We start from the raw sequence: 21,454 nt of genomic DNA, 5'->3' as shown, positions 1-21,454 counted from the left end.
CAGTGTACCTTCAAATAATATGATACTGCTTTTTCTAAAATCCAAAAACACTACAACTGATTGATTGTTATTTGGACTACTGAGTTGTCTGAATTCTTCATATGTTTTTTATATTAACACCTTATCAGATAAATGACTTGCAAATATTTTTTTCCTATTTCATAGGTTGCCTTTTGAGTTGATGATTTCCTTCATTGTGCAGAAATTTTTGAGTAATCCCACTTGTTTAATTTAGCTTCTGTTGCTTTTGTTTTTGGTGTCAAGTTTAAAAATTATTGCAAAGACCAGTGTGAAGGAGTTACTACTTTTGTTTTCTTCTAAGAGTTTTATGGGTTTAGATCTTAGTTTCTTTCAAGTCAGTAATTCATTTTGAGTTGATTTTTTTTGTAAATGATGTAAGATAAAGATTCAGTATCATTTTTTTTTCCTTTCTTTATTGTATATTCTAGGTTCTTTTGTTGTAAATTAGTTGCACATGTATTGATGCATTTATTTCTGGGTTTTCTGTTCCATTGATCAAAGATAATAATAACTAAATAAAAAAAAGTATCATTCTGTGTTTCCCCTGTTCTCTATGCTAGTAAAGTCATTGCATTTATTTTTACTTATAACTTTCACTGCACATTGGTTTGGTTTTGCTTAAGAGCCAAATATGTTTGAAGCAAGCTTTATTTTTAGTGAGAAGAGAATTTTATATTTATTCACATTCTTATCATTCGTAAAACTTTCAATTTCTTTCTAAAAATTTGAGTGTTTATCTGAAATAGGCTTCTTTTAGATTATAGAATGTCTCAAATATTTTTTATATTGTGAACTTTCTCAAATTTGTTTTTCTGAAAATGTTTCATTTCACCTTTATATTTGATTTATTTTTCTGAGTATAACCTTCTAAGTTGAAATTTTGAAGTCTTTAAATCTGCAAAGAGCTGACTCATTTGAAAAGACCCTGTTGCTGGGAAAGATTGAGGGCAGGAGGAGAAGGGGACGACAGAGGATGAGATGGTTAGATGGTATCACCTAATCCATGGACATGGGTTTGGGTAGACTCTGGGAGCTGGTGATGGACAGGGAGGCCTGGCATGCTGTGGTTCATGGGGTCACAAAGAGTTGGACATGACTGAGCGACTGAACTGAACTGAATAATTTATTGCATTGTCTTCTGACTAGCATTTTTTCCAGTGGGAAGTGAGCTATTTTTGTTTATTTTTTAATATTTGTTTCCCTGTACATAATGTATCTTTCTTTATGGCTGCTATTAAGGTTTTCTTTTGATAGTTGGTTTTCAGAATTTTTATCATGATGCCTAGAATTCATTAAAAAATTTTTTTATCCTACTCTAATTTTGAATTTCTTGTTCTTTGGATTTATATTGGTCCTAAAACTAGATGGTATTTGGTCATTATTTCATCAAATATTTTTTCTTACCCATATTGCCCCAGGTTGCAATTTGATATATGTCAAGTTACTTATTTTACTTCAGATTACTGAATTTCTAGTCGCTTTCAGCCTCTGTCCTATTTTATTTTGAATTATCTCTGTTGATCTACCTAAGTTTTAATATCTTTTCTTTGTAATGTCTAATCTGCTATTATGCTCACCAGTGATGATTTTTCATTTCAGGTTTTTCTAAACACAAAATTTATTTTTGTTTCTTTTTTAATAATTAGTTTTCTTTCTTATGTTTATAGTTTTCTTTAAAATTCTATACATATTTACCATAGCTATTTTATGACCACATTATATTCATTTTTCCTGTTCTCTTATATTTATTGATTTTTTCATGATCATGGATGTTATTGTTTTACCTAATAAAAATTTGTTTTTGTGTTGAATTTTATTGTTGAATATATGAATCTTAACCATTTTCCTTTAAGAATGTTTAGTTTTGTTCTCGTCAGCAGTAAATGTATTTGTAGCTCAGTTAGATTTTTTCACATCTTATAAATAAGATGTTTTTTATATTTATATTTATAAATAAGTTTCACTAGTTTGAGTCTAGACTAAGCTTCAGGGTCAGTTTAATTATACTCCTAAACCACATGACATGGAATCTTCGCTAAAGTCTGTGTGCTCAATATGGTATGTTATTTCCAGTTTTGTCAAACTTGGACATTTCACAAATTTATGTGTTACAGTAGCTTTTCGGTTTATAGGGTTTTGGTATTTTTTCTTTTCTTGGTTTAATTGAATCTTACCCTATGACATTTAAGTTATTACTCAGCCAAGGTCTATGGTATATCCAAACAGATTTCTAGTTGCCTTTCCTCTGTATAGCTTCCTACTCTGACAGTCTGTCTTGAAAATTCCAGCTGCATCAGACTTCCAGACTTTTGTTCCGTCCTTTCCAATTTCACCAAAGTCATTGGACTCAATCCTCCCTACTCTGCTGCTGCTGCTGCTGCTGCTAAGTCGCTTCAGTCATGTCCGACTCTGTGCGACCCCATAGACGGCAGCCCACCAGGCTCCGCCCTCCCTGGGATTCTCCAGGCAAGAATACTGGAGTGGGTTGCCATTTCCTTCTCCAATGCATGAAAGGGAAAAATGAAAGTGAAGTTGCTCAGTCGTATCCGACTCTTAGCGACCCCATGGGCTGTAGCCTAACAGGCTCCTCCGTCCATGGGATTTTCCAGGCAAGAGTACTGGAGTGGGGTGCCATTGCCTTCTCCCCTCCCTACTCTAGTTTTTGGTAAATGTTTCAGGACAGAAAGCAAGTATGAGCAAAAGATTCATTTGATTAGTTTCCCTAGTTAAGGGTTAAGGTAAAGCAATGACAAATTTCTTTATTGAACATACACTTAATTGAAGAAAAACAATAACAGCAGTAATAGTAATGCAAAAATAGGTTCATGTTTTTACTTGCTTTGTGTAGGTAACTCAATGTGTTATGCTTAGTCACTCAGTCATGTTCAACTCTTTGTGACCCCATGGACTGTAGCCCACCAGGCTCCTCTGTATGGAATTCTTCAGGCAAGAATAACTGGAGTGAGTATTTGCTTCTCCAGGGGATCTTCCCAACCCAGGGATCGAACCCAGGTCTCCCATATTGCAGGCAGATTCTTACCATCTGAGCCACCAGGGAAGCCTAGGTAACTCAGTGGAGCTGAAAAAATCGCCTACTTGTTCACCTCAGCTTTGGTACTTTGCATATCTACAGACCCAGCTTACTAGCATATGAAAGGCACATTTTTCTCCCAAACAACAATAGCAACAACAATAACAATACCTTTTCCAAAATAAAATTTGAAAATAAATATTTCCAAAAATGAACTTTTATGAAAGAAATAATACTAGTCATCTTTTCCATTTTATGAATAAAAATTTCTACAGGGAAATCACCAGAGAATCTGCATTTGTCAGCTAGCAGTTATAATCATCTACCTTCATGCACAGTTTGAAAAGCAATATGAAACTTTACAGAATTTTATAGAAGATTTCTGCTACCATCTTTTAAAAAATTACCATGCTTTTCTTTGGTTTTAGAATTAAGAAAGGAATATGTATTTACTGATGCCAAACAATGCACCAGGCAATGTTCTGGTGATCTGATATACTTTCATTTAATCTTAATAACAATCCTCTGAGTTATCTATTCTTCTTCTTTTATGAATGAGTAAAGAAAGCTGAGTGCCGAAGAATTGATGCTTTTGAACTGTGATGTTGGAGAAGGCTCTTGAGTGTCCCTTGGACTGCAAGAAGATCCAGCCAGTCCATCCTAAAGGCGATCAGTCCTGGGTGTTCATTGGAGGGACTGATGTTGAAGCTGAAACCCCAATACTTTGTCCACCTGATGCAAAGAGCTGACTCATTTGAAAAGACCCTGATGCTGGGAAAGATTGAGGGTAGGAAGAAAAGGGGACGACAGAGGATGAGATGATTGGATGGCATCATCAACTCAATGGACATGGGTTTTGGTGGACTCTGGGAGTTGGTGATGGACAGGGAGGCCTAGCATGCTGTGGTTCATGGGGTCTCAAAGAGTTAGACACGACTGAGTGACTGAACTCAACTGAACTTAAAGTTAACATATAAGCTTATTCATTTTCCAAGATCTAACAACTACTAGTAGCAGTGCTGCAATTTAAACCTAATTATTTTAATCCAAACAAATTTCTTTTCCCCAAACAATGCATTTTCCCAAGCACAATGCATTTACCTATTGCTATTTTCTAATTGCACACCACATGTTATAATCTTAAACCCAACATTTGTACAAGCTCAGAGGGCCACATGTGTCAGATGATGTTAGCTACTGTTTTCCTTCCCTCTGAACTCACACTGACACACATGTATTAGTGGGAAATACAATATTTACTAGAGCTATAAAAAGTAAGAGAGGCTTTAGATATAAACATAACAGAAAAAAAAATCCAAACAACAAAAAAACTCCTAAATTTTGATATTTGTTCTTAAAAATTGAAGTGATTTTCAGATTGCTTTATTACAAAGTCTTTAGCTTTTTCTCTCCTTTTTGCTCCTTTGAAGACCCCTTCAAAGGAGAAAAATCATGTTCATTACTCTTTCACTTAGGCATTTGTCCTAAAAGGTTTATCAAATCAATATACCAATTAACTCAAACAAGAATATTTCATAGAAGCTATTAAGAAAATACATATTGCTCCTTGTAATTATACACATAGACTAATTTAAAAAGTCAAATTTCACTGGCAATATAAGTTAACATATGTAAGAACAAAGGACTAGGAAATCTAATGCTTCCAAGGCGTTGTTGCAGAACAATTATTCAAATTATACCTACATTTTTCTTTTCTTACTCTCTGTACAATTTAGGTAGATTCTAGTACAGTAAAAACAGTTGGTAATAATGAAACATTTATACCAGAGAAAATAAGGCCTAAATAACCTATTTTAAATACTTGTACAGTCTACAGATTATCAATGACATCGTTGATAATTAATAACTTTATAAAGACATGTGCAGAGTCAATTGCTAAATAATAACTACATGTTTAAAGGGTGATAACATAGAATTGCTTATGTAAATAACAAAAGAATGGTAAAAAAATAATGTATCTTTTTTGTAAATGACTTTCCTAAGACTCTTGAGCATTTTATATTCACATTTATATTATCAACTGTCCCAAGTTGGCCCCCAAGTATCCTTCTGCTCGATGTTGCTTAATCTAATAGAATGAGACAAAGCTAGGTTCAGAAGCAAAGAAAAGTTTTATTCCTCGATCAGAGAGCAGCACACCTGTCGGGCACAATTGTGCTGCTCACGCTCCAGATCACAGTGCTGGGTGCAGTATCTCTACACCCAGCCTCCCGCTGCCGCCTTGAATTGAGGTGTCCTGCCTGGCATTTCTGCACACAGGTGCAGAGCTGAGGTGTTGGTGCAGCACTTTGCATTAAGAACTCTGGTCTAGGTACCCGGGCAAGGCTTCTGCATATGACACCCTATAAGCAAGTGAAACTAGACTAAGCAAAAAGGAAAAACAAAAGCTAGACTTTATTACCCAGATTCTATTTTTATTTCCCTGGACTTATTAATGGGCCTTGCTAGTCACACTCATACCAATGAAAAAATGGAAGGAATTATATCAAAGTGCCAGGTAGCAATTTTGATGATCTTTATACTGTTTTCAGTTGAGTTCAGTTCAGTCGCTCAGTCGTGTCCGACTCTTTGCGACCCCATGAATCGCAGCACGCCAGGCCTCCCTGTCCATCACCAACTCCCGGAATCCACCCAAAACCAGGTCCATTGAGTCGGTGATACCATCCAGCCATCTCATCCTCTGTCATCCCCTTCTCCTCCTGCCCCCAATCCTTCCCAGCATTAGAGTCTTTTCCAGTGAGTCAACTCTTCGCATCAGGTGGCCAAAGTGTTGGAGTTTCAGCTTCAACATCAGTCCTTCCAGTGAACACCCAGGACTGATCTCCTTTAGGATGGGCTGGCTGGATCTCCTTGCAGTCCAAGGGACTCTCAAGAGTCTTCTCCAACACCACAATTCAAAACCATCAATTCTGCGGCGCTCAGCTTTCTTCACCATCCAACTCTCACATCCATACATGACTACTGGAAAAACCATAGCCTTTACTAGATGGACCTTTGTTGGCAAAGTAATGTCTCTGCTTTTCAATATGCTATCTAGGTTGGTCATAACCTTCCTTCCAAGGAGTAAGCGTCTTTTAATTTCATGGCTGCAATCACCATCAGCAGTGATTTTGGAGCCCCCCAAAATAAAGTCTGACACGGTTTCCACTGTTTCCCCATCTATTTCCCATGACGTGATGGGACCAGATGCCATGATCTTAGTTTTCTGCATGTTGAGCTTTAAGCCAACTTTTTCACTCTCCTCTTTTACTTTCATCAAGAGCTTTTTTAGTTCTTCCTCCCTTTCTGCCATAAGGCTGGTGTCATCTGCATATCTGAGGTTATTGATATTTCTCCCGGCAATCTTGATTCCAGCTTGTGTTTCTTCCAGCCCAGTGTTTCTCATGATGTACTCTGCATAAAAGTTAAATAAGCAGGGTGACAATATACAGCCTTGACATACTCCTTTTCCTATTTGGAACCAGTCTGTTGTTCCATGTCCAGGTCTAACTGTTGCTTCCTGACCTGCATACAGGTTTCTCAAGAGACAGGTCAGATGGTCTGGTATTCCCATCTCTTTAAGAATTTTCCACTGTTTCCTTTATATTTAATGACATTGACAAAATAGAGCAATGATGTATTTAACAATTTCAGGTGTTTTCCAATCATACTGTAACATTTCACGTCACCCATGTGTGTGTTTAAGTAGACTCCTGAGAGTTTACCTTTTTTCTTTTTAAAAGACACATATATTTGATAAAATAAAATAGCAAATTTTCTGAGCAATTTGACCCCAAGGATTTGAGACATGGATTATTTAAGAAAAAATGTAACATTTTCCTTGGAATATGAAGTTATTGATGAATCATTTCAGAATTGTTCCCTAAATTATGTTAACTTCTTAAATTAATGAAGACATGAATCATCCAAATAGTTATGTTTAAATAATTTTACCTAGGATCTTAGGAAGCTAAAACTTACTTTATGAAGATTGCCGTATTGATGATATAAACGAGTCTTAAAAGCTGGACAAGTACTTGGGATATATATCCTAAATTTGTTACGGTGGCATTGAAATAGCACAGTTACAAGAGATGCTCCTAGAAACTATTTTATTAGGAAGTTATTTAAGAAATTAAAGTGTCTAGCATATAGAATCATCTAATTTGCTCACTATATTCCAGAATTTCTGGGACAGTAAGCTCATGACAACTCAAGAGCCAATTGTAAGAATTTTTATGAGACTATTATGCTTGTCAGAATTACTAGTTTTTTTATCTAGAAGTAGTTTTCAAAATGAAACACAAAAATAATTCAGCAATATTGCTCTAAAGTATATGCACAAAAATTAAGCAATGTTATTTGGATTTGATATTAGAAGAAATAATAATATAATTTTTCTTAGTTAAAACTAAAAATGAAATTAGCCAAGATTAATAATAGAGATAAGAGATTAAATGCTAATTTACAGGAGACTTATGAGACTTTCAATACACAAATATCTAATGCCAGTCTCTTTTAATAACTTTTTAATTGTGTGTTAATTATTTATTCATTAAATTGTTTATTCTAGTACTTTATCTAGAGTCTGTAGTGGCTCTGAATGAAAGAATCCAAGCCCCTAGTTGCTTGTAAACAACAAAGCAGACATTTTTATTGCATATAAATTAGTTGTGATGGGAAAACGTGAGGATATGCATGGAACCTTCTTAGCCTTCATGAGCTTAACTTACTGCCTAAACCAGAAATCTCAACATTCAAATATTAATTTTAAAATTAATTCAAAAAATTAATTATATCGACTCTATTTTTGACTCAAAACTAGAATATATGAATTTATGGTAAATGCATATCACAGGAAGATTTAGAGCATACTATGTATAATCAAGACTTCCTATAAATTGGACCTATAATTAAGGGAACAATACATACCTTGTTTTTTTCTTTTTTTAAAAATTACTTATTGTAAGCCAAGGTATGGGATGACATAGCATGGTCTTTGTCCTTAATGAGATCATGTTCTAGTACAAGATACAGCTGTGCAAACGAAGTGTCAAAATATGATGAGAAAAGTATAAAATACTATAAAGTTACAAAGAAAGGGGCAGAGATTAGGGGATCATATTTAAACTTGTTTTTGAAGGATGACTACATTCAAGCAGGCCAAGCAAGTAATTTCTAGGGAAATGCTTAGAGGAATTAAAAGATGTTTGAGGAACAGCAAGATTAAAGGGATAGAATATAGGGACATACAGACTTGGAAGATGAAACTGAAAGTAGATGTGCAATTGACTAGTAAGCAATACTGTATACCAGGAATTAAAAATTTCATTTTATTTTGTGTATAGCAAACTGAGAATCAATACATGTGTTTTTGAAGATAGTTGGTTTATTTTTCTTTTAGAAAAATAACTCTGGCAATAGATTAAAATATGGATGGAAACACTGCTTTTCTGTAGGCAGTGGGGAATGAAGTAAGAGTAATTAAAAACTATAGATGAGAAATAATAGAAGATCTGAACTACAGAAATGGCAGTGGGATTAAATAAGTGAAAAGTGAAAGTCGCTCAGTCCTGTCTGATTCTTTGCAACCCTTTGAACTATACAGTCCATGGAATGCTCCAGGTCAGAATACTGGAGTGGGTAGCCTTTCCCTTCTCCAGGGGATCTTCCCAACTCAGGGATCAAACCCAGGTCTCCTGGATTGCAGGCAGGTTCTTTACCAGCTGAGCCACAAGGGAAGCCCAAGAATACCGGAGTGGGTATTCTTTCCCTTCTCCAGGGGACCTTCTGGACCCAGGGATTGAACTTCTCTCGCATTGCAGGCAGATTCTTTACCAACTGAGCTATCAGGGAAACATGGGATTAAACAGGGGCAGGGCAATTGCAAGAAACTCTGTTTGGGTAGAATAAATGTTAACTGACTGGATATGAGCAGAAAGATAAGAAATTGTTTAATATAATTATGAAGTTTTTAGTTTGAGGTTATCATGAAGCTATTAACTAGCATAAGGGATTTAACAAAGTGGAACCAGTTTTAATCATGCTGGTGGATCTTAATTTATTTGTTCTTACATATCAAGTGGTCAGATGTGACTTTTCCTTCCTAATGGATTCTGCTACATTGGATCACAGAATGGGGCAGCGCTGGAATTATAACAAGTATTTTCACTAGTTTTCTTAATGGGACAAGTCTATTGAGTCATATATAACCTAAAGAAAGAGGAATGACAATATAAAAATGTCCTGATATTTAGTTTCCTAACAAATGTGTGCACATTATGTTTGTGTGTGTGTGTTAGTTGCTCAGTCATGTTTGACTCTTTGGGACCCCATGGAGGGTAGCTCAAAAGGCTCCTCTGTCCTTGGAATTCTCCAGGCAAGAATACTGGAGTGGGTTGCCATTCCCTTCTCCAGGGGATCTTCCCCACCCAGGGATCGAACGTGGGTCTCCCACATAGCAGGCAGATTCTTCACCGTCTGAGCCACCAGGGAAGCTCCTTGTGCACATTACTTGACCTCAAATGCGAAGGAAAGTTTTCAGTATATTAGTGTACACATAAGAAGGTAGAAACTTGATTTCAGTGGATTTGCTCAGTCATAAGGAAAAATCAGGAACCATTCAATGCAAGTCTCTGTGAAAAGGATCCAGAGCCCTGGTTTGAGTTCCCTGAGTCATACTGCAAATTCTCATTGGTTATCTGTTTTACACATGGTAGTGTATATGCTTCCATGTTACTCTCTCCATTCACCCCACCCTCTTCTTCCTCCCCTCCACCCATGTCCATAAGTCTGTTCTCTGTGTCTGGATCTCCATTCTTGCCCTGTAAACAGGGAGGGAGACTAATGATGGAGAGGACATATGTACACTTATGGCTGACTCATGTTGATGTATAGAAGAGGCCAATACAATACTGTGAACCAATTTTCCTTCAATTAAAAATAAATAAGTTTGGGGAAAAAAAGAAAGTAAGCAACAACAACAACAAAAAGTGCCCAGAGAACAGGATATTAAAAGAGATAAGAAGAAAAAGTGCATAATTCTAAGGTGAATTCCAATTATATGGTACAATCCATTTAAATATTTCTTACAGTTCATATAAAAATGTTAAGACAGAGAGAAAAAAAAAAGGAAGAAAAACTGGTTCTTTGAAAGTCACATGACAAGTATTTAGAAAAAGGGACGGGATATAATTATTATATTCAGGTAAGACTGCATGGGGCTTTCCAGGTAGCTCAAACAGTAAAGAATTTGCCTGCAATGAGGGACACCTGGTTTGATCCCTGGGTTGGGAAGATCCCCTGGAGAAGGGCATGGCAACCCACTCCAGTATTCTTGCCTGGAGCATTCTATGGACAGAGGATCCTGGAGGGCTCCAGTCCATGGGGTCACAAAGAGTTGGACACAACAAAGTGACTAACACAACAACAACAAGATTGCATGATTTCTATTTTTGGAAAATTGTGCTTTCTAATACAAAGAATAGAATTTAGCATATTTACCTTCTTCCAGTAACAGAGCCTGTCCCTAGAGAACAAAGGAACAGTCTCATCACTGTGGGCTTATTATTCTAGCAAGACAGAGGACGGGTTCCATGACCAATGTCTTCTACTGAACTTAGCAACTAGTTGTTTTACTTCTCCTGCTGCAATGAGAATGAGCATTGAGAGACCTGGAGCTAATGGTACCACTTTTTCAGGAAAGACTCCTCCTGGAATTAACCATTAAACCAATGATGCATCAAATATTTGGCTATCCTCCCAAGGGAAGACAAGGTCCACAGGTCACAAGATTTCTTAAGAGAGCTCTCTTTTTCTCTTTCTCTGAATCATTCAAATGAGATATTATCTTGTCAGACATAGAATCAAAAGCCTGAAATATGCTTCTTCATCTTTTACTCATTAGCTTAGAAAGTAATTATAAATAATGTCTGCTAATTCATTCATTTAGGTCCTAGTATATTTACATTCATAATCTCACCTAAGGTAAATGTTATGTTAATTAAACAATTTGTTATATGTTTAATTGTAGTTTTTTTTTTTTCATTCATAATCCAGGCATTGTTCCAAGTACTGATAGGAAGACTACAAGTTTTTTTTTTTTTTTCAGGTCAACATTTTATTACTGTAGATTTTGCATCGCTCTTATTTCACCCTTTTGCAAACAAAGTATTGCTTTACTCATTGTGACACATAAAACAGATGTGGAAAAATCAGTGGGGTCCTAAAAGTAAACAGTGTTCTCAATTTAGCTACCATCACCACAGGAAACCCTTCCCTGCAGCACAAGATTAAAAGATCACAAAACAAGTCAGTCTTAAATATACTTTGGTTTCCCTCAGAACACACACACACACACAGAAATTGAAAGGGTGAAAAACCATGGTTACTTTTTATATGTCACTGAATCCTAGTTTAGGTTTCTTACATGATAGTATAAAATGCAGTGGTTATATTTACCATTATTTCAAATTACATTTTGATAGAAATATTCCTCAGTGTCTTATTGGTCTTTGGAGAAGTGAACCAGTTTTTTAAATACAAATACTTACCCTTCTACTCTATGTAATGTTTTACATGCTAACCATGCAGCAGATTAATATTTTCAGGATTCGATCTCATTTATACTGTTTAAATTTTATTGTATATTTGGACACCATTACAGTTAATCTAAAATCATGTATGTATTAATAACCTTTTATAGCTCAGCTGACCAAGGAGATTGTTACCTTTCCTACAGTAAACTAACAGTATTTATTACAAAGGGCCAGTAGAAACTCTCTCTGAATATTTTGAATCGATTTTAAAATGACTTGACTTTACAGAATCCAGGGCTGCTCTAGCTTTCTGATCCTATACTTGGGTTCCAATTTTGATTTGGTTTTCAAACCCTGAAATCTGCATATTTAACAAACATCATAGTCAGTTCTGCTCTAGATATTCTTTGGACAAAACTGAGAACATAGTATTAATCATTATTACTTTGCTCTCCAAAGATTTTATATAGAAAATCATTGGTCTAGACATGGTGTGTGGACTTTCCTGGTGGCTCAGACGGTAAAGCGTCTGCCTACAATGCGGGAGACCTGGGTTCGATCCCTGGGTCGGGAAGATCCTCTGGGGAAGGAAATGGCAACCCACTCCAGTTGCCTGGAGAATCCCATGGATGGAGGAGCGTCATAGGTTATAGTCCATGGGGTCCCAAAGAGTCGGACACGACTGAGCAACTTCACTCACTCACTCACTCACTTACTCAGACATGGTGTGTGTGTGCATTTAGCTGCTAAGATGTGTCAGACTCTTTGCGACCCCATGAACTATAGCCCACCAGGCTCCTTCCTCCAGGGGATTTCCCAGGCAAGAATACTGGAGTGGGTTGCCATTTCCGTCTCCAGGGGATCTTCCTAATCCAGGGATTGAACCTGCAGCTCTCAATTGGTAGGTGATTCTTTACCCCTGAGCCACCTGGGAAGTCTGGTCTAGACATAGGGGAGAAGATAAATTTGATTTGAAATTTATATTTTACAAATACTTGCTTTATAAGTGAGACATAGAGAATGTGTTTGAAAATATGGTGTTTTTCATCTTTCTCAACATCTACCTAAATTTATAAAGAACCTCTCTAATCTGAAAAAATTATTTATTCAGATTACAAATCATTTATCCAATATTGACCTTGCCCAGATTAACTCTACAAGAATCATCTACGTTACCGTTTTTAAGCTTGATCCCCTGAGAAAATAATAAATTCTTGGCTTAAATGTTTATCTATGTCCCATATTATGCATAATGAAAGCAAGTAGGTACAGGTGAAAAAGAAGTTATGGGATGATGTGTTTGTGGTCAAACAAAATATCATCCAAAAATTTCAATAAAAACTAAAAAGCCCATAAGCCTATTTTCTGGAGTGGAGTGGGGGTTTCACTTGTGTTTACATTTATAAAATTTAGTAGCATAAAAGAGTGATAGCTAGTAATCTTCCTCATTTCATTTACATGATTCAGTTTGGAAGTTCAAATTTTAAACACTTCTTATAAATTCGTTGAAAAAGTCATGCTCATGAAGCCCTATAACATTACAGTTTCACTTACATTTACACTGACAAATGCTCCCTACTGAATCTGTAGGTATACTAAACTGTTCACCTATCTACAATCTCAGAGTCTTATAGAAAGTAAACTGCGCTATTAAGAGGTACTCTTATTCCACAGCACATGCTTATAAATAAGCATATAAATGATGTTTTGAAAAATCAATATATGAAATCTCAAGTAGGTAGAAATAGTAAATATAAGTTAATTATTTTAATTAAACATGTAATATGCTAAATAATAAATCAAGTAAATATGTAATAACTTACATATTATAAATTATGATTATTTATTTACAAAAAAATTAAAGTAGAATTATCTAAAAGAATACATTGTCTTAAGCAGTGGTTCTCAAATGTAGCTTGTATCCAATACACCTGAAAAGTGAAAGTGAAGTCGCTCAGTCAAGCTCAACTCTTTATGACCCCTTGGACTATAGCGCACCAGGCTCCTCCATCCATGGGATTTTCCAGGTAAGAGGACTTGAGTGGGTTGCCATTTCCTTCTTCAGGGGGTCTTCATGACTCAGGAATGGAAACAGGTCTCCTCCATTGCAGGCAGACGTTTTACTGGCTGAGCCACCAGGGAAGCCCATTACACCTGGAAGGCTAGTTAAAAAAAAATCGTGGGTCCTACCTACAGAATTTCTTATTGTTTAGTTCCTGTGTGGAAGCCAAAAATTTGCATTTCTTAAAAGTTCCCAGATAATGCTGATGCTGCTGTTTCAATAACTGTATTTTGAGATCCATTGCCTTAAAAGATTCAAACTGAATTCCATTTTCAAAACTTTGCTTTATATACAACTTTACATGGAATATTAGCAATTTAAGAAAACATATAATCTAGCATCATTTTGTAAACTAATATACCCTTTACCATTTATTTTAGAACTTAGAAAACGAAAGCAGAAGGGAACCAAGTGATTAATTTAGATCATAATTCAGGGTACTTTACACTGAAAATGAATTGAAAGATATATGGGAAGTTTCATGTCTTTATGTGCTTCAAAAAAGAGCAAGATTTAGTAATGGATATGAAAGGGATTCTGTGAGAGAAAAAAAGATTCAATGGACTACAGTGATGAAGAATATCAGAAAATGCATTAGGAAATAGCAAAAAAAAAAAAAATTGAAGCTGATTTAGTTCAGTTTCTACACGTTAAAAATTGGAAGTAGTCACCTTTATCCTTGTACTCAGTCACTTCAGTCGTGTTGGACTCTGACTCTATGGACTATATCCTCCCAGATTCCTCTGTTGATGGAATTCTCCAGGCAAGAATACTGGAATGTGTTGCCAAGCCCTCCTCCTGGGGATCTTCCTAGCCCAGGGATCGAACCCACATGTCCTCCTGTTGTTCAATAGCTCAGTCGTGTCCGACTCTTTGAGACCCCATGGAAAGACTTCAGCATCAGTCGTTCCAATGAATATTCAGGATTGATTTCCTTTAGGATTGACCACTTTGATCTTTTTGCAGTCCAAGGGACTCTCAAGAATCTCCTCCAGCACTGAAGTTCAAAAGCATCAATTCTCTGACACTCAGCCTTCTTTATGGTCCAACTCTCACATCCATACATGACCACTGGAAAAACCGTAACTGACTCTATGGACCTTTGTTGGCAAAATAATGTCTCTGCTTTTTAATATGCTGTCTAGGTTGACCCTAGCTTTTCTTCCAAGGAGCAAGTGTCTTTTAATTTCATGGCTGCAGTCACCATCTGCAGTGATTTTGTAGCCCAAGAAAATAAAATCTGTCACTGTTTCCATTGTTTCCCCATATCCTGAGTTTCCTGCATTGCAGGCGAATTCTTTTACAGCTGAGCCACTGGGGAAGCCCTTCATCCTACAAAAAGATAAAAGCTGAAGAAACTGAAAATTAACAACGTTTCTTACCTATTAGACAGATGAAACTGAAGTGCAGATTGTTGCTGCTGTGTTGTGTTGCTCAGTCATGTCCAACTCTTTGTGATCCCATGGCTGTAGTACGCCAGGTCTTCCCTGTCCTTCACTATCACCTGGAGTTTGTGCAAACTCATGTTCATTGAGTCAGTGATGCTATCCAAAGACCTAGTCTTCTGTTGTCCCCTTCTCCTGCTCTCAATCTTTCCCATCATCAGGGTCTTTTCCAATGAGTCAGTTCTACGAATCAGGTGGCCAAAGTATTGGGGCTTTAGCAACTGTCTTTCCAATGAATAGTCAGGGTTGATTTCCTTTATGATTGGCTGGTTTGATCTCCTTGCTGTCCAAGGACTCACAAGAGTCTCATCCAACCCCATAGTTCAAAAGCATCAGTTCTTCAGTTCTCAGCCTTCTTACAGTCCAAGTCTCACAACCCTACATGACTACTGGAAAAACCATAGCTATGACTATCTGGACCTTTATTAGCAAAGTGATGTCTCTGTTTTTTAATATACTCTCTAGATTTGTCATAGCTTTGCTTCCAAGGAGCAAACATATGTTAGTTCTGTGTCTGCAGTCAACATCCACAGTGATTTTGGAGCCCCCCAGAATAAAGTCTGTCACTGTTTTCATTTTTTCACCATCTATTTGCAATGAAGTGATGGGACTGGATGCCATGATCTTTGTTTTTTGAACGTTGAGTTTCAAGTCAGCTTTTTCACTGTCCTCTTTTACCTTCATTAAGAGGCTCTTTAGTTCCTCTTCACTTTCTGCCATTAGGGTGGTGTCATCTGCATATCTGAGGTTACTGATATTTCTCCTGGCGTCTTGATTCCAGTTTGTGATTCTTCCAGCTCAGCATTTCGTATGAGGCACTCTTACATGAGCAGGGTGTCAATGAACAGCAGCCTTGATGTACTCCTTCCCCAATTTTGAACCATTCTTTTGTTCCAGAACCTGACAGGCAAATACATGAAGTCACTACTGAGATCAGCCAACTTGGACATACACTGATTGGAATAGTCCAATGATGAGGATTGTAGACTAGTATGAGAGTGAGAAACTTCTGCAGTTTCCCATCTTAGGAGGTTCCCACACTTTCAATGAACCCCACCAGGGTTTCAAGAAAAAGAGCCATGAAGAGTCAGAGGCAGAAGTTTGGAAACAGTAACCATCAAAGAAAATACTCCCAGCATATTTTCCACACCAAAAGCATACTCTCTATTGTAAAGTATTTTATAAGAGCCTTATCTGGCATAGACTAAAGGGCAATTAATTATTCTGCCTACTATACTGACAATACTAACAGCACAAATTCCTGGGGAAAATATAGAGTAAGGAAATGTAAAATGGTTCAGCCACTTTGGTAGACAGTTTGGTAGTTACTTAAAAAATTCAAGTCTTATAACCATGTTGCTAGACATTCACCTATAACATTTGAAAGCATGTCCACACAGAAACTTATGTTCTACATAGGAATGTATATAGAAGCTTTATCCCTAAACACCATAAGTAAAGCAAACCAGATGCCCTTCAACAAGAAAAAGAAGAAACATAATGTGATACATCCATTTGTGGTTCAGTCACTAAGTCGTGTCTGGCTCTTTGTGACCCCCTGGACTACAGCATGCCATGCTTCTCTGTCCTTCACCATCTCTCTCAATTTGTTCAAATCCATGTCCACTGATTTGGTGATACTACATAACTATCTCATCCTCTGTCACTCCTTCTTTTTCTGCCCTCAATATTTCCCAATATCAGGATCTTTTCCATTCAATGCATAAGGTGGCCAAAGTATTACAGTTCAGTTTTAGCATCCGTCCTTCCATTGAATAATCAGGATTGATTTCCTTTAGGATTGATTGGTTTGATGTCCTTGCCATCCAAGGGACTCTCAAGGGTCTCCTCCAGCACCACAATTCAAAAGCTTCAATTTTTCGGAGTTCAGCTTTCTTTAAAGTCCAACTCTCACATCCATACATGACTACTAGAAAAACCATAGCTTTGATTATATGGGCCTTTGTTGGTAAAGTAATATCTCTGCTTTTAATATGCTGTCTAGGTTTGTCATAGCTTTCCTTCTGAGGAGCAAGTATGTTTTAACTTAGTGGCTGCAGTCACCATCCACAGTGATCTTAGAACCCAAGGAAATAAAATCTGTCACTGCTTCTACTTTTTCCCCTTCAGTACATCCATATCATAGTATATTATTCAGCATTGAAAAATGAGCTATCAAGTCAAGGAAAGACATAGATACACCTAAATGCATATTTCAAAGTTTAAAAGGCTGCCAAAAAAAATCTATATACTAAAAGATTCCAATTATGTGATATTATGGGAAAGGCATAACTGTAAAGATAATTAACATGTGTGGTTTCTGCAGACCCTGGATAAGATGCAAGGGAATTCTTATGCAGTGAAACTATTCTGTATGATACTATAATGAAGGATACATGACATTATGCCTTAGTCAAAACCCATGGAGCTTTACTTCTTCCCTGGTGGCTCAGGGGTAAAGAATCCACCTGCAACTGAGAAGATGCAGGAGATGTGGGTTCCATCCTTGGGTCAGGAAGATCTCCTGGAGAAGGAAATGGCAACCCACTCCTGTATTCTTGCCAGGAAAATCATATGGACAGAGGAGCCTGGCAGGGTACATTTTCCTGGGTCACGAACATTCAGACGTGACTGAGCACACACGTGGAACTTTGCAGGATGTACCTTAATGTATGCAAATTAAATATCCTTTAGCGGGTAGAGGATCACAGGATGGTATTCAGAATGTGACTGAATAAGCTTGTTGTGTTACAAAAGCATGAAACAATCTCATGAAAGTGGATATGGGAAAAGATAGAGCCCTAGAGAAACTTTGGAAATGAGTGGAATCTGTAAGACTGAAGACAAAGAAGCTGAAGATAAGCTTTATATCATGATTTAAAAGGTTGTTTCTAGGGGTACTGTCATGTCTGACTCATTTGCAACCCCATGGACTGTAACCCACCAGGCTTCTCTGCCTGTGAGATTTTTCAGGCAAGAATATGGGCGTAGGTTGTCATTTCCTCCTGCAGGAGTTCTTCTAGACTTGAGGACTGAGCCCACATCTCCTATGTCCCCTGCATTACAGATGGATTCTTTACTACTGAGCCATTGGCAAAGCCTTCCAGGGGTACACAGACATGCATGCTAAGTCGCTTCATTTGTGTTGGACGCTTTGCAACTCCATGGACTGTAGCACACCAGCCTCCTCTGTCCTTGGGATTCTCCAGGTAAGAATACTGGAGTGGGTTGCCATTTCCTCCTCCAGGGTATCTTCCCTACTCTGGGATCAAATTCATGTCTCTTCTGTCTCCTGAACTGGCAAGCAGGTTCTTTATCACTAACACCATCTGGAAGCCCTTCCAGGGGTAGTAAGTTAAAAATTCTGTTACTATTGTACATGTATACTGAAAACGAACAGCTAGGTAAATGGATGGCAGATTGTGGGATCCAGGTTTCTCACAGTTTGATTGAACTTGCAGACCAACAAAGGGACAGGGCTAAAATGATTTGTGACATCATGGATTATAGTTGGAGATTCTATGAACTAACAGTTAGCTTAACATAGATACACATATCTACATATAAAATACTTAAAGAAATATGTATATGTACAGATATATTTCTTTGTTGTGCCAACTAAGAGAGCCTAGAAATACTAGCAACATCCAGTAGCAATGTGGATATCCATGCACATATCTTGGTTTTTATTATTGTTCAAAAAAGGACCCAGAGCTTTTGGATAATTATCTAAATCTAGAACTGAGACAGAATCTATGCAACAGGAACCTCATGTTGGCAGAAATTAAGAAAATGCTCAATAAGAAAAAAAAAAAATCCCTATATTTATAGGATTACATCAAAGAGAAATAAGGATCAACCAGGGGTCCCAGTGGCCAAAACTGGAACAGTTTAAGCAATAAGATAAAATAGTATTGGATTATAAGTCAAAGTATAAGACCTGTATACTGGTCTGAGTTCATACAAATATGAATAATTCAAATGATATGATAAATAAATAACTGGAAAAACAAATCTGTTAGAAAAGGTTCATTTAATTTATGTGGATTATTCCCCCTCAAGGAAGAGATTCATGCATCCCACTCTTGAGGTGTGAGCTCTATGTAGTGACTTCCTTCCAAAGAATACAATATGAAACTATGAAAAGGAAACGAGTAACTGTGTGGTGGAGAATATCACAACCAGGTGATCAAGGGCAGTATCAACAGTGATGAATCACGTTGACAGTATGTCTCAATATTATGTGACAAAAATACTTTATAGTTGTGGTCTTCTCCCCAATAAATCATAAATTCAATCTGACCATGAGAAAAACATCAAACAAATTCCAGTAGAGGGAATCCTGCAAAATCCTGCAAAATCACATTCAAAAACAGGAACTGAGGAACTGTCACAACCAAGAAAAACCTAAGGGGACACAAGTAAATGTAATGCGATACCTTAGGTAAAAACTCATGTAATCTGAATGAAGTAGGTAATAGTAGTGTAGCAATATTGGTTCATTAATTGTAACCAACATACATAGTAACAAACGTTCATAGTATCATTAATGTCGTACATAAATTCGGTGAGGGGGTGTATGTACCGTCTTCTCTTATTTTCAATAATTTTAAAAGTGCTTAAAAATAAAGCATATTAAAATATTTACTAAATAGTTACATTAATAAATATATTTTTATCTGAAAAGTCTTATTATCCTTGCAAAGTTTAAATCAAAATCAAAATCTTGCTATTTTCCTAGATGCCTGTCATAAATGCCAGCAAAACCTACACTCAGATTCTTTAATGCATCTTTAAATTCTCCTGTGTTCAGAAATGAATGGTTAATGGCTTTCTATTGTGTGTCTGTGTATTTTTAAATCTCTTTTTCTTTCATATCCAAGTCCTCTAACCCTTTTAGGAGCTAAATTTTGTCATTTTAATATGACGGTAATTGCTGTATGCTGTTCTACTCAGTATCCAAGGGTATTGCCTTGGGGGGAAAAAGAGATAAGTGCTCTATTGAGTTTAAATAGATTTGCTCTGCAGATATGCCAAAGTACATTTTATTATTTTTTGAAAACCTCTGTAAAATGAATCTGAATCTATTTCGATTGCTTCATGTTACTGATGGTAGAACTTTTGAATGAGATTTTTTTTTTTTTTTTGGTCGTAGATAAAAAATCTGAGAAAAAACAAATAACATTTCAGTAAGACTATTAATATAAACCTGTTGTCTGTGATTTTACTGGAGAGTTCCTTTAACTAGACAACTCTGCATTCATTTCCCAGGAACAAATTGTGAAATCCACAGAACAGTTGATGGTAACCTGTAGCATCTTATTTTTTCTAAAGAAGTAATCTACATATTTTAAGGGTGAGTACATGTGTTGCAATCATTCAGTTTATTTTAATACATTATCCTAATTACATCAACAGAACAGGTATATTGTATTAGATTTAATGTTTGAAAATAGTATGAAATAATAGAATATACTTCTTCCCTTTTTTAAGTTGGTTAAGACTGTTGGAAATGTCTAATTCAAAGCTTTCAAATTTAATTCCAGGATACGTTCATCTAACAAAATCTTTAAAATGCATAAATAGTGAAACTGTTCAAGTTGAAAGGGAGTGGAGGAGGTGGAAAAGAAAAATCCTTTATCCTTGTTGCTAACTCCTCCATCTCTACCATCACAGAATCTTGTAAATTTCAGAACATGGTCTGAAAATTAAATAACACAGATCCAAGTACCTTCATTTATCAATATGCTTTTTAAAGGAATCCTTTTGAAGAAAAGTGAAAGTCTGAAGGGTAGAAGAAATTACAAGATGTTGAGAGACTTATTGATGTTTCATACTGAATGGCAGAACTAAGCTTGATAAATATTCAGAAATATTCAGAGAGAATAGAGACCTTGAGTCCATGACTGCTTCTCTTTCCACTACACCACACATCTTCAATCATAATTATGATTATGAAGGAGAAATACTGAACAGTTATTTAAAATATATGACTTAATTTAAAGAAATTGAATTGCCTAGATAAATTTGGGGATGTAGTTCTCCAATTCAAAACCACAAGTTGTTCAGTTACTTCATTTAAAATTTTCCCAAATCACAGCTGATATCACAATGTCTTTGTTGTTTTACTCAATCTCAGTACCACCTAGGCTGTTATTTAATTTTGTTCTTAACAGCAGTAACTTGCATCAGTAAAGTTTTACATTTCAATAAATTTATTTTCAAAGAAACATGTACTTAATACAACTTGTCTTTAATAGAAGTTAACTGTCAAAATAAAATCATTGGAATCCAAGAAAATTCTCTCTAGAAACTGTTATGTGTCAAAAGCTGCTCTTGCTTTGTTAAAAAAAAAAAA

At 36.3% G+C, this 21,454-nt stretch overlaps 1 protein-coding gene across 2 annotated transcripts in view; it reads left to right on the top strand.

Moving 5' to 3' along the window:
- The window catches only part of LOC145539114 (uncharacterized), a 541,345-nt gene that overhangs the window by 34,790 nt on the left and 485,101 nt on the right, over positions 1-21,454 (top strand). The window contains exons 3-5 of one of the 2 annotated variants that reach the window (XR_014077580.1): positions 18,164-18,305; positions 20,368-20,452; positions 20,643-21,396. Coding sequence is in view for 1 of the 2 variants with exons in the window: in XM_081572606.1 (XP_081428732.1) it covers positions 20,368-20,380 (13 nt within the window). In the remaining variant the exon portion in view is untranslated. Of the gene's footprint in view, positions 1-18,163; positions 18,306-20,367; positions 20,453-20,642; positions 21,397-21,454 lie in introns of those variants that run through there. The other variant, XM_081572606.1, reaches the window with a different exon arrangement.

This window comes from Giraffa tippelskirchi, chromosome 2 (genome assembly GCF_054371585.1).
Source record: "Giraffa tippelskirchi isolate mGirTip1 chromosome 2, T2T-mGirTip1v1.2.pri, whole genome shotgun sequence".
Lineage (NCBI taxonomy): Eukaryota > Metazoa > Chordata > Mammalia > Artiodactyla > Giraffidae > Giraffa > Giraffa tippelskirchi.
The sequence above is the reverse complement of the archived record's forward strand: the minus strand, read 5'-3'. Positions and strand labels throughout refer to the sequence as shown.